At 44.6% G+C, this 13,351-nt stretch overlaps 1 protein-coding gene across 1 annotated transcript in view; it reads right to left on the reverse strand.

The window, feature by feature from the left end:
* The window catches only part of LOC124606883 (mannose-binding protein C), an 806,223-nt gene extending 794,094 nt beyond the window's left edge, over positions 1-12,129 (reverse strand). Inside the window, exon 1 of the mRNA XM_047138980.1 lies at positions 11,886-12,129. Within this exon, the coding sequence (XP_046994936.1) occupies positions 11,886-12,018 (133 nt within the window). The 5' untranslated portion in view covers positions 12,019-12,129. The remainder of the gene's footprint in view (positions 1-11,885) is intronic.
* Between the last annotated feature and the right edge of the window lie 1,222 nt (positions 12,130-13,351).

Genomic DNA, 13,351 nt, shown 5'->3' on the forward strand with positions numbered 1-13,351 from the left:
GAAACATGGGTTCATCACTTCGAACCTGAAACAAAACGGCAACCAATGGAGTGGCGCCACACCCTCTCCCCTACCAAGGAAAAGTTTAAAGCCATACCCTCAGCCGGTAAAGTCGTGGTTACAGTCTTCTGGGACGCTGAAGGGGTTATTCTGTTCGATGTCCTTCCCCATGGTCAAACGATCAACTCTGAAGTGTATTGTGCTACTCTTCAGAAATTGAAGAAACGACTTCAGCGTGTTCGTAGGCACAAAAATCTGAACGAACTTCTCCTTCTTCATGACAACGCAAGACCTCACACAAGTCTTCGCACCCGAGAGGAGCTCACTAAACTTCAGTGGACTGTTCTTCCTCATGCACTCTACAGCCCCGATCTCGCACCGTCGGATTTCCATATGTTTGGCCCAATGAAGGACGCAATCCGTGGGAGGCACTACGCGGATGATGAAGAAGTTATTGATGCAGTACGACGGTGGCTCCGACATCGACCAGTGGAATGGTACCGTGCAGGCATACAGGCCGTCATTTCAAGGTGGCGTAAGGCCGTAGCATTGAATGGAGATTACGTTGAAAAATAGTGTTGTGTAACTAAAAGATTGGGGAATAACCTGGTGTATTTCAGTGCTGAATAAAACAACCCCTGTCTCAGAAAAAAAATGTGTTGCATTACTTATTGAACTGCCCTCGTATAACTAACACCGCCAGCGGAACAGACCCGACGCAGAACCGAGCAGTATTGAAGGCAAGCTTGTGAGAGAAGAGCAGAGTGGGTGTTACCGTCACCAACAGCTGTTTCCCAACAAGTTGTACAGTCCATAGTGCCGACATTTGCAATGTTGTGCTGGTACTTTTAGTACCGTACAGAAACTAAGATAAATGGAGCAAGACGTCAAAGGAAACGCATTTAATAAGTAAGATACTACCGATGACTACAGCTCTCCTATGTGCATTTATTTGACAGCCTGAGCCTTTTACGATCATCATCATGAACTGTTTCAGTAGCAACTCATCAGCAGGTCCAAAACTTATGAAGTGGTGCTTTAACTAGAGGGTCGATCCAATCACACAGGTGTCATACAAAAGCTTTGTCAATTTCTGCTTTGATTTGCGCAACAAAAAAAAAAATTATTAGCCACCTGGAGATACTGTTTGTATCAACCTGTTGCTGACTGACCATTTTTCGAATTAACGGAGAAGAGGTATACCGGGTGAAACTGGTGTAAATGCAGATATTTCTTCTAGTGACTGAGGACGGTGTACAAAATAACATTACATCGGCATTTAGGTCATTTGCAGACTAATATTTATAGCTATTGCAAGACCTATGTTTGATTGGCGATGCCAGCCGGTGTGGCCGTGCGGTTCTAGGTGCTTCAGTCTGGAACCACGTGACCGCTACGGTCGCAGGTTCGAATCCTGCCTGGGGCATTGATGTGTGTGATGTCCTTAGGTTAGTTAGGTTTAAGTAGTTCTAAGTTCTAGGGAACTGATGACCTCAGATGTTAAGTCCTATAGTGCTCAGAGCCATTTGAACCATTTTTTTTTATTGGCGATCTTTTGCAGAAGCTCGAAATACAGCGCGGACTTCAATGCGAGATGCTTATTACAGTTTCCACAATGGAACTTTGTCTCTAGACCCGGCAGATATCACTGAAATGATACAGGATTTTGGCTGGACATCATTAAAAGAAAGGCGTTTTTCATTGCGACGGAATCTTATCACGAAATTCCAATGAATTTTCTCCTCCGAATACGAAAATATCTTGTTGACACCGGCCTACATATGGAGAAAAGATCACCACGATAAAATAAAGGAAATCAGACATCGTGCGGAGCCGGCCGGAGTGGCCGTGCGGTTAAAGGCGCTTCAGTCTGAAACCGCGTGACCGCTACGGTCGCAGGTTCGAATCCTGCCTCGGGCATGGATGTGTGTGATGTCCTTAGGTTAGTTAGGTTTAAGCAGTTCTAAGTTCTAGGGGACTGATGACCACAGCAGTTAAGTCCCATAGCGCTCAGAGCCATTTTGAACCTCGTACGGAAAGATACAGGTGTTCGAGCTTTCTGTGCGCAATACGAGACTGGAATAGTAGAAAACTGTGAAGATGGTTCGATGAACCCTCTGCCGGGCACTTAAATGCGATTTGCAGAGTATCCCTGAACATATATATGTATTTTAGGTAGTGCCTCCAAGTGCATCTGTTATAAGCAAGCCATTAATGCTTATTGCCTCCTGTGCAGCAAGTGAGCTGTTGAATTGTGGACAAATGGACGTGTCGAAGGGGTAGTCCACTTACTGGGGCAGTTACGACCTTGCACAAAACATTAGGCAGTGAATTATGGGACGTGTTTGTGCGAAGACTGTTTGACGCAGATAAAAAACAGCATATTACTCTATCACGTATAGAAATATCAGAAATTACACCCCTTGCACCCTGCATATATCGAAAATATATATAATTCTCGTGTCACAGTTTTAGTTGCCATACTCCTCCGAAACGGCTCGATCGATTCTGATGAAATTTTACATACATATTTGGTAGATCTAAGAATCGGTCATAATCTACACTCCTGGAAATGGAAAAAAGAACACATTGACACCGGTGTGTCAGACCCACCATACTTGCTCCGGACACTGCGAGAGGGCTGTACAAGCAATGATCACACGCACGGCACAGTGGACACACCAGGAACCGCGGTGTTGGCCGTCGAATGGCGCAAGCTGCGCAGCATTTGTGCACCGCCGCCGTCAGTGTCAGCCAGTTTGCCGTGGCATACGGAGCTCCATCGCAGTCTTTAACACTGGTAGCATGCCGCGACAGCGTGGACGTGAACCGTATGTGCAGTTGACGGACTTTGAGCAAGGGCGTATAGTGGGCATGCGGGAGGCCGGGTGGACGTACCGCCGAATTGCTCAACACGTGGGGCGTGAGGTCTCCACAGTACATCGATGTTGTCGCCAGTGGTCGGCGGAAGGTGCACGTGCCCGTCGACCTGGGACCGGACCGCAGCGACTCACGGATGCACGCCAAGACCGTAGGATCCTACGCAGTGCCGTAGGGGACCGCACCGCCACTTCCCAGCAAATTAGGGACACTGTTGCTCCTGGGGTATCGGCGAGGACCATTCGCAACCGTCTCCATGAAGCTGGGCTACGGTCCCGCACACCGTTAGGCCGTCTTCCGCTCACGCCCCAACATCGTGCAGCCCGCCTCCAGTGGTGTCGCGACAGGCGTGAATGGAGGCACGAATGGAGACGTGTCGTCTTCAGCGATGAGAGTCGCTTCTGCCTTGGTGCCAATGATGGTCGTATGCGTGTTTGGCGCCGTGCAGGTGAGCGCCACAATCAGGACTGCATACGACCGAGGCACACAGGGCCAACACCCGGCATCATGGTGTGGGGAGCGATCTCCTACACTGGCCGTACACCACTGGCGATCGTCGAGGGGACACTGAATAGTGCACGGTACATCGAAACCGTCATCGAACCCATCGTTCTACCATTCCTAGACCGGCAAGGGAACTTGCTGTTCCAACAGGACAATGCACGTCCGCATGTATCCCGTGCCACCCAACGTGCTCTAGAAGGTGTAAGTCAACTACCCTGGCCAGCAAGATCTCCGGATCTGTCCCCCATTGAGCATGTTTGGGACTGGATGAAGCGTCGTCTCACGCGGTCTGCACGTCCAGCACGAACGCTGGTCCAACTGAGGTGCCAGGTGGAAATGGCATGGCAAGCCGTTCCACAGGACTACATCCAGCATCTCTACGATCGTCTCCATGGGAGAATAGCAGCCTGCATTGCTGCGAAAGGTGGATATACACTGTACTGGTGCCGACATTGTGCATGCTCTGTTGCCTGTGTCTATGTGCCTGTGGTTCTGTCAGTGTGATCATGTGATGTATCTGACCCCAGGAATGTGTCAATAAAGTTTCCCCTTCCTGGGACAATGAATTCACGGTGTTCTTATTTCAATTTCCAGGAGTGTATTTGTCATACCCCTAAGTGATAAGGGCGGTACCCCCCAAACTTTTTTCTTATTTTTTTGGACAGAACATTTTATTTATGTTTTTTTATGATGTGGCATTAAAAAATACACACAACCCTAAATTTTCACCCTTCTACCACCACCCCCTATTTTTTAATAGCGATTTTAGTAATTTCATAATTTACAACCCCGATCAATAACTGATCAATTATCACTTGATCAACGGCACGATCGATACTGACGAAATTTCACGTGTATAGTCGGTACGTCTGAGAATCGGTCGTAATCTATTTTTCACGCCCCTATGTGATAAGGGCGGTCCACCCCAAAAAATTTTCTTATTTTTTTTGGACAGATCTTTTTATTTTATTTTTTATGATGTGGCATTACAAAATACACGCAACCATAAATTTTCACCCCTCTACCACCAACCCCTATATTTTAATAGCGATTTTAGTAATTTCATTATTTTCAACTCCAGTCGATAACTGATCAATTATCACTTGATCAGTTATTCCCGCCCGGTGTCTACCGGTTATAGTCTTTCACTATTCGATAGATAGGTAATTGAAGAAAACGTACCAATAGCAACGACTGTAATATTCCTCTTTGAATCGACGTCACTACACTGAGAAGTTTAACTAGGTAGCACGCGTCATTCGCCAAACCGACATTTAGGCCTAGCGCACACACATCGATTTTTATCGTACGGACATATATCGTACGATCAAATTCTTTTAGTGGAACAAAGAAGTTCCTATGCTCTCCTTTGTTCCTCTAAAGGAATTTAATCGTACAATATCTTTACGTACGATAAAAATCGACGCGTGTGCGCTTGGCCTTATTCATAATGCTGGCGAACACGTTTCGACACTAAATGCCGAATGTCTGTATGCTCATGGACGAGCCGAGTATCGGCTTCAATTATTAAATCCGCGCGATCTACCGTAGAAACGCTAGAACTAAATGCGGCCGATACTGCCGGACTTCCCCCTAATCCTTTTCTCACTCCGTACACAGTTTTCGGCCATTATTATTGTTTGTGTCTCGAACTCCCGCCAACAACGGCTATAGTGTTACACGTATACATTGTGTTACAGGTATACATTACTCTTATAGACTAGAGATAATTTATATGGCAGAACAACGTTTGCCGGGCCAGCTATAACATATAAAGAGTTTCAGAGGCGCAACGAAGTTCGCCGGGTATAAATTGGTTTCCAGACCAATAGCACGTTCACAATGCGAGTTACTGAAATACTCATTTACTACCAGAATCATAAGAATTCTTGCGTCGAAGACACTCGAATATATATGGTCTGTGGCTCTGTCCCTGCAGATAAAGGGGTTGGGCAAAAATATACTAACACCACGAGAAATTCGTGCTTCAACATAAATACTGATGCTTGCCAAGCCTGCTGGTTACCTTCTTGTATTTGCCCACAAAACGTTGCAGTTGTCAGTCGCGGCCAGAACAGTGTTCTGTATAATTGTGATTGCTTATGTCGTAACTAAGGGAATCCGAACGTGGGAAAATTATTGGTGCTCTTATGGTGGGTGCTTCCGTAACGAAGGGAGCCGAAGTGTCTGGTTTTTCAAGAGAGATCCTGCCGAAGATTTGTACCGCACACAGTGAAAGAGGAAAAACATCATCCGCTAAGTCATAACGCGGGCGAAAGTGTGCGTTCAGTGATCGTGGCAGACAGCCATTGAAGAGCACTGTGTGACGTAAGAGAAGAGGACGACAGCTGCAAAAGTCACTGCAGAACAGAATGTCGCACTCGCGAGCACTCGCAGCAACAGAACAACACGAAGGGAGCTCCATAAGCAGGGAACTGCTGGAGAGCTGGGATCCCAAATACACTCATTATTCATGCAAATGTCCTTAACTGGAAAACGTGGTGCAGAAACTTTAAAACCAAGACTACGGTGCAACGGAAGAAAGTCATTTGGTCGCACGAGTCTTGTTTCACACAGTTTCCAGCTTCTGGGCGAGTTTACGTCCCACGAATGAAACACGAAGACGGTTCAGTGATGATCTGTACAGCCATACCGTGGTTCTTCGCGGGCCTCGTGGTTACTCTGCAACGACGCATTACTGCCAAGGATTATGAGACCCTTTTGACGGATCACGCCCATCCCATGAACATCTAAAAAGTTCAGAGAAAGACAGCTCATTTTGTACTATCACGAAGTAGCGGAAAGAGCGCCACGGATATGATTCGTGAACTGGGACGGCAATAAACAAAGGCGTATTTCGACGTGACAGTTTCTTCTCAAGAAGTTTTCAATCCTCATCAATCTCCGCGCAGTCTATTTTTTTTGTTGTCGTCCGCCTGCATCTGGTAGGTCGCTGGCGTATGCAGGAATAAAAAATGACAGGGGAGTCGACGTGAAGTATTCCGGACAAGTTCGATATGTGACTAAGTAGAACGACGCACCCATCGGATACCTTTCATTGTGCCACTTACAAGCAGTTACCATTGTTGTCAAATGGTTCAAATGGATCTGAGCACTATGGGACTCAACTGCTGAGGTCATTAGTCCCCTAGAACTTAGAACTAGTTAAACCTAACTAACCTAAGGACATCACAAACATCCATGCCCGAGGCAGGATTCGAACCTGCGACCGTAGCGGTCTTGCGGTTCCAGACTGCAGCGCCTTTAACCGCACGGCCACTTCGGCCGGCTACCATTGTTGTCGCCAAGCTTGAACGTGCATCGTTTTTCCTTTCAATTCTTGCTCTAAGGGGTTTAAGCAAGTTGCTAGCTTGTTGATGTACAGAATATCTAATAATAGATCAATACTTAAATATACAGTTCTAAGATGGGCAGTATACTTACAATGTGTAGTCTATGTTTCTACAGGCCCGTGCTTCGATACACTTTACGTCGATGTATCGATAATTTCTTTCGATATACCGAGAGCCCGTAATGATACGTCTTAGATACCGATACACACGATACCCGATATTTTTAAAAATATCGACAGTTCTAGCTGCAACTAGCATTCCGCGTTCAGAGTCTGTTAATTTCCGTTGAGTGTCCACAATCACGTCTGAAGCATGACTCACCCGAGTACAAATGACGGCTACGACAATGTACTGCCCGTGTACGCAATACTACAGCGATCTCTATATGTTCATATGGCTATCCCATGACTAGTCGTGAAATACAGATGCAACGATTGAAAGAAGGGAGGGGGAAAGTGAAAGCAACCGAGCGAAGCGCAGTTCCTCCGTAACGAGTCACCGGAGACCACGGGTTCCTCCTACCGAAGTACTCAGAAAATATCGCCGAACCATCTCCCAAATTTTGTAGATGACATTCTGGTTCACTCCGTATATAGACCTTCATAATACTGTTTACGTTTTCTGCAGTTAGTAGGGGCGTCGAAAGTCATGAGTAACTAATTGTTTTCCTCAGCTCCTTCGGTACGTATTATGAAACAGCGCGTAACAGCCCACCATACGGCGAGGTGCACAGACATGAAGAAAGCACCTGATGGCTAACACTTCTACTGCCGGTGCACTTCGCGAGTGGCAACGAATCGCATGAATTCTCTGCTATCCTCTTGCCAGTGACACCTTGCTACTGAGTCTGCTGTTTCATAATGTGTATTTCAGCAGCTGAGATAATTGTTACTCACAGATTTTTTACTGGCACTAAAATATGTAAACACTTAAAATGGCTATATGACGTGACTAAGAAGAGGTACCGTAGCACAGTCTGTCGTCCATGTTAGCATCATATTTAATGCAGTCCGCCGTATTTTATGCAAGGTAAATTCAGAAAACCCGTGTCAGATAATGTACAATTCTCAGACGAGTATTTCGAAGCGTTTTATATACATATATCGTACATTAACTACGAAAAATGCAAGCGAGGTCCGCTACGTAACAGCCGGCCGCGGTGGCCGAGCGGTTCTAGGCGCTGCAGTCCGGAACCGCGGGACTGCTACGGTCGCAGGTTCGAATCCTGCTTCGGGCATGGATGTGTGTGATGTCCTTAGGTTAGTTAGGTTTAAGTAGTTCTAAGTCCTAGGGGACTGATGACCTAAGATGTTAAGTCCCATAGTGCTCAGAGCCATTTTGAGCTACGTAACATTTGCCGAGGTGAAGAAAGTCATGATTATCGCCAAGAGCTGCTGATAAAATTTCTTTATTTAACAATCAGTTTCGGTCCACAGTCCATCATCAGGTTGGTAAAAGCTCCTACAACATCGTATTCGACCACATAAAATAACTGACGTTAGGGAATAAAATCCATGAGTTTATCACTGTTGCCACATAATAATATAAATTACATCATCAATAATAAACTATGTTAGGCAGTGCACTCATTGACGGATTTTATTACATAGCTCTAAGAGTAAGCATTTATTGCATTTTATTTTACTCGACTAGTAACGATACACCTTGAGCGTTTTATTTAACTTATCTCATTACTCGCAGCTCTACTTGAAGGATATCCATCACAGCTGTGTGCATCATCTCTGTAAGTCTGCTGTGTAGTCTACCGTAACCTCTTTGTAACAGCATTTTCCACAGTGAAGTGCCCACATTAACCATTACGCGGTCATAAAGTGGAAGTCGAATACGATGTTACGTGGAAATAGGCTACGTAAAATTTTAAGTGTGTGACGTGCACTCGTATTAACGATGTTAGTGACAATGTTTTTCTGAAAATAACGACATTTGCACTCAGGAACAAAGACGACAGTGGATGCCATACAAATTTAACGTGTGCAGTGTTCTGTGGCGTAATGTTCCACCGCTGAATTTTTCTACGGTATGTTCCTATTATTCCTAGCACATTTTAAGATGTCATTTGTTACTGTATTTAACGTTTAACCGATTATTAATACACTGTCTTCTATTGCTATGTTACCAGATTCTTCCGTCCTCCTTGGTAGAACCTCTTTATAATTGTAAAAAAAAGTCAACATTATTTTGCATTTTCCCAATATTATTTCGTTAACTGGCTTTCGGCTTACAAGGCCGTCATGAAAATTTAACTGATTATCGTCGTCAAAGAGGATTCAGTATTAAATGACCCAATACAGCTCAATAGCAGTACCTCCCATTTCTTAAACTTCACGTAATGCTTACTGTTACCCAATGCTTCCCATCTTCCCATGCAGAGTCCCGTTCTGTTCCTGCATTTTGCCTGCATTCATTTATTTTGTTGTTAGTTTCTAATCACTGCATATGTTTTGTTGTTACAATTGTCAGTTCTATCTTGTATTTAATTTCTGTATCGCCTGTCATATGAAAGACCTCTTCAAGCTATTCTTCAGCACGCTTTTCACGCATTAATTTTATTTTATTGGGATTGGTAATTTAACTTATACTGTTAAAAATGCACTGGCTTCTCGAATTTAGTGTTAATGTTTCTTAGGTTTGTCCCCTTCGTGTTCGTTTACTGTTTAATATTTTTAATTGCATTACCACTGTATTACCAAAGATGACTTTGGGTTAATGCTTCACGCTCGATGTCTAACACATTTTCCAGTGCCGTTCACCAATATTGTACTCTGTTTGACGACGATAGTTATTTAAAGAGTGATTATGACCTTATAGGCCGAAAACCTGTTAAAGAAATAAATTAACGCCGTAGAGCATAAACAATATTGTGTTTTTCAGTTCTAATTGTTATATATACTTCTGAGATGGTCAAGAACTGAAATTGTACAAAGTGTACAATGAAGAAAATAAACTGGTCAAGCGCGAGTAGAACTCCCGAGATGAAGGTTCCGTAAAAACTTTATGTATGTGGATAACAGATTGGTGTGGCTCAGTGGCCCGGTGCAAGTCTTTCTATAAAACGCCACTTCAGCGAAGTGCCTGCCACGTCCTTAACCTGTCGCATTTAGTTAGTCAGTTACGTGTTACATTGATCAATAGCACGGAAAACCGTTAAGATGTGGAACGTGTCAAATGCACAAGAAATGCGCACAGGAAACAAGGTTTTTCTTTGTGTTTACATTGTAGTGTTATACCTAAATATTTCTATTATCTATCCCATTTCCTTAAATGGCACAAAATGCATGTATTATACCTCAAGATTTATTTACTCATAGTCAAGAATTCATCTATGGTATAGATGGAGTTGTCAAGGATGTATGATTTCAATTTGTTTTTGAAACTATTACTGCTGTCTGTCAGACATTTTATTTCATCTGGTAATTTATCAAAAAGTTTTATAGCAGCATATTTTACCCCTTTGTGTGCCAGAGATAGGTTAGGTAAAGGATAGTGTAGATCTTTCTTTTTTTCTGGTATTGTAATCATGAATGCCGCTGTTGATTTTAAACTGGACCATGTTGTTGAGAAAAAATTTCATTACTGAGTAAATGTACAGTGTTATCCAATCGTGAAAAGAGGCCTCCAGTTTGACGTGGAATCCGAACCACGTGTTGTTTCTGGCCACTTCTGACATCGTTGAGAGGTGAAGATTAAGTTGAAACGAGGACTGAAAAATCCGTGGCCAGACCGAGATTTGATGTCGCGACACCTCGATATCCACGCACGCACATTACCGCTAGACCAGCATACCCAACACGGATATAGATCGTTCATCCATAGGTTTTAATCAGAGAGTTTGCGAGTATGAAAATGTGTGTGATAAATGGCCGTATCTTTTGATTACATTGACTTAGAAGCTTAAGTTTTTTACACCGCCAAGGGACCGTAGACCTCAGTATGTGACAGAAACTTCAAAGTGATATCTCTATCCGGCCCTGAGAAAAAGGGGTCGTAACAGTCGGACAGACAGCACCCTAAACACGAGGACTGAAAAATCCGTGGTCAGACCGAGATTTGATCCCACGATATCCAGGCACGCACTTTACCACTAGACCAGCACATCCAACATGTATATACATAGTTCATCCATACGTTTTAATGAGAGAGTTTGCGAGTATCAAAATGTGTGTGATAAATGGCCGTATCTTTTGATTACATTGAGTTAGACGCATAAAGTTTTTACACCGCCAAGGGACCGTAGACCTCAGTATGTGACAGAAATTTCAAAGTGATATCTCTATCCGGCCCTGAGAAAAAGGGTCGTAACAGTCGGACAGACAGCACCCTAAACACGAGGACTGAAAAATCCGTAGTCAGACCGAGATTTGATCCCACGATATCCAGGGACGCACTTTACCACTAGACCAGCACATCCAACATGTATATACATAGTTCATCCATACGTTTTAATCAGAGAGTTTGCGAGTATCAAAATGTGTGTGATAAATGGCCGTATCTTTTGATTACATTGAGTTAGACGCTTAAATTTTTTACACCGCCAAGAGACCGTAGACCTCAGTATGTGACAGAAATTTCAAAGTGATTTCTCTATCCGGCCCTGAGAAAAAGGGGTCGTAACAGTCGGACAGACAGCACCCTAAACACGAGGACTGAAAAATGCGTGGTCAGACCGAGATTTGATCCCACGATATCTAGGCACGCACTTTACCACTAGACCAGCACATCCAACATGTATATACATAGTTCATCCATACGTTTTAATGAGAGAGTTTGCGAGTATCAAAATGTGTGTGATAAATGGCAGTATCTTTTGATTACATTGAGTTAGACGCTTAAATTTTTCACACCGCCAAGTGACCGTAGGCCTCAGTATGTGACAGAAATTTCAACGCGATATCTCTATCGGGCCCTGAGAAAAAGGGGCGTAACAGACGGACAGACAGCGCCCTAAACAGGAGAGCCTGAGATGGGAAATGTCACTTTCGCTTAGCAAGTGTGGGACCGTTGTTTCGACTACGGACTCCCTGGCGTGGCAGCCCGAACTGCCGTGGATCCTGCACAGGTGATCGATCACAGCGCGAGCAGAGTGCGCCCGCTTCGGCAGCAGCCGCCTTCCCGTCCGCCGGTACTCACTGGGGTCGTTGCCGCCGCCGCTCCTGGCCAGGCCGCCTCGCAGCGACTGGGTTCGACCCTGGGCCGTCAGCATCGCCGCCAGCAGGACCGCCGCCAAGCCGAGAGCGCCGCCGCCGATCCTCCGCTGTGCCATCTCCTCGGAACTGGGGACCGCTGTTGACTGGTAGCTTAGCGTAGCGCGCGCGCGACCGACTTCACTGCACTGTGCTGAGCCACCTGGCGGGACGAAGGGCTGGTGGCTGTGGCTGACTGCCGACTGGCCGCCGGGCGCCGCTGGACGCAGCTCTGCTCAGCCGCCGCCCCCTCCCCTCCCACCACTCAGGCACTTCTTGCGCGAGTCGCCGCCCCACTGCCGACCAAGGACGAGCCGCCGCACCTGTGCTAACCCGTCGCACACACTCGCACACTCCTCGTCGTGGCTCCAGTCCTTCGTACCCCTCTCCTTATCGTCCTAAAGGACCCTCTACACTTGAGCAACCGACTGATCAACCGACCCACAAACGACGTATGTAGGCGTTTCGACTGACTCAACTTCTGTTGCACGTCCTTCTAGATGCTGCTCTAAACTATTAAGGGGCTCCGGAACGCCCTATACTTGCAATGTTAAAATAACGCTTATAAATTACATCTTTCCTCACAAAGTATTTGAGGTAGGAAGTTGAACTTTTTACAGATTATTTATTGGAATATTGGCTACAACTTAACACAGGGATTTTACAAAATTTTAGTTCAGTTATTAAAGATGATTTTTTTCAATTGTAATGAAAATACACAACATTTTTTTGCAATTTTTTATTTATATATTCAAAAATATACAGTTTTTTGGAAAAAGGTACTGTGTAACATTTACTGAAAATTTGAAACAAATATGTTTGGAAGATCCTTAGAAAACATGTAATTATATGAGAAAATAAAAGTTTTGCGAGTCGAGCGAGAAAGATTGGATTAACTTTTTAGTGCATTCCAGGTCCATAGGATGGATTATCTTCATCCTCTGCAAACTCCTCCTCCAGCTTCCTCTTGTTCCTCCTCCTGTTTACTCTTGCTTGTATTTCTAGACTCTTTACAGCCCTGTCTGCAGCCCGAAGGCGTTCCTTGTCTAAAGCAAGCATCGCTCGTTGTTGTGTTCGTAGATTTTGCTACCATTTTCTTCAGTTGCAGTTACTGCAACACTGTTCCAAAAGGTGGTCAGGTATGAACACTTATCACATTTCAGTTGTATTTCACTAGCAAGTCCTACGTGCTTTATTATGGAGAGTTCCAGACCAACTTCACTACAATGAGTACATCTTACACAGTTTGAAAAAATTCCTTTGAGAAACGACATATCAAATATTTCATTCACATCCGATTCGCCCATAAAACATTCATAGTTTTCACTCATTGAACCAAGCTTCTTCTGTGAATTATTTTCTTTCCCACTTTGACTGCTATGGGCAGGTGTACTTGAGAGGTTAGGTTCACTC

This window comes from Schistocerca americana, chromosome 3 (assembly GCF_021461395.2).
Source record: "Schistocerca americana isolate TAMUIC-IGC-003095 chromosome 3, iqSchAmer2.1, whole genome shotgun sequence".
In the NCBI taxonomy this organism is placed as follows: Eukaryota; Metazoa; Arthropoda; class Insecta; order Orthoptera; family Acrididae; genus Schistocerca; species Schistocerca americana.